Source organism: Pteropus vampyrus, unplaced genomic scaffold, assembly GCF_000151845.1.
Source record: "Pteropus vampyrus isolate Shadow unplaced genomic scaffold, Pvam_2.0 Scaffold594, whole genome shotgun sequence".
Taxonomy (NCBI): Eukaryota; Metazoa; Chordata; class Mammalia; order Chiroptera; family Pteropodidae; genus Pteropus; species Pteropus vampyrus.
Window position 1 is genome coordinate 82057 of NW_011889375.1, and position 1026 is coordinate 83082.

A 1026-nucleotide genomic window follows, 5' to 3' on the forward strand; every position below is an offset into this window, starting at 1 on the left:
CGGCTTCGGCGTGGACGCCTACGCGAGCCCCTTCCAGATGAGCTTCTTGGGCTGGCTCTTCGTGCTCCTGGCCGCGCAGGGCACCGTCCTGCTCGTCCTGAGGGTCCTCCTGCACTGGGACCTGGTGCACAGGTCAAGGTGAGTCCTGGCCTGGGCTGGACTCCAGCCGGAGGATGTCGAGGGATCGGGCGCCGGCCTGCGAGGTGACCACGCTGTGCCTCTCCCACAGCCCCGGGGCCCGGATCCCCTGACTCGTTTCGGGGTGCGGGATCCTGCGTGGAGAAGATTCTAATTAGGGCCCCTGGAGAAGCGGCTAACAGTTAAAAAGACGCACTCTGGATATTTTACGTGGGTCCCGCTCAGCCTCAGAGAGGCTTCTGTTCAGGCACTTTAGGGTGCGTTTCCTGGCCGTGCGGTGCTGGCTCCCACCCACCCCGCACAGGCACCTCCGTTCGTGGACAGACGCCTAAGGACTTGGACAGAACGGAGGGTGACTTGCGCCGCCATGCACTGACGTCGCTCCCTACGGCCCTGTTATGGACCCCAAGTCCGACCGGTCTCTGGAATCTAGATTTCCAGCATCCGGCTGAGTCCGGGATAGAATTCCGAGCGCCTTTCAAACAGAATCGAGCCTGCAGTTTCCTGTCATTAGCTTAATATTTTAAAACTACGATGTGGAATCCTGTTGGGCGGATTTTGGGGCTCTCCACTCTCCTATAGCAGTGGAAGATTTTGTTTGAAGAGGAGGCTTCCGCACGTTCCATCCCCTTTACTCAGTGGTCAGTATCCATTGTCCCTTTTCAACATGAACGTTATAGAGCATGGAATTTAAGCTTATTTGGACACGAGCTGCCTGCCGCCCCCTTACAGGTGGCTGTCACAATGACAGTTTCACCCACTTAACTTCTTTTTAAAATCTAGATCTGAGCAGGTCATTGTCTAGAAGGTGGAGTCCAGGTTCTTGCCAGGCCTCTTGAGGGCACCTCATGCTCAGTGAAGCGCTCGGTGATGCTCCCTCCAGCCCCA

At 57.1% G+C, this 1026-nt stretch overlaps 1 protein-coding gene across 1 annotated transcript in view; it reads left to right on the forward strand.

Annotated features, from left to right (window-relative positions):
* LOC105308588 (ATP-binding cassette sub-family A member 13-like) overlaps positions 1-1026 on the forward strand; it is a gene marked incomplete at its 5' end in the record, with an annotated part of 87537 nt that overhangs the window by 66981 nt on the left and 19530 nt on the right. The window contains one exon of the mRNA XM_023525674.1: positions 2-138. Within this exon, the coding sequence (XP_023381442.1) occupies positions 2-138 (137 nt within the window). The remainder of the gene's footprint in view (position 1; positions 139-1026) is intronic.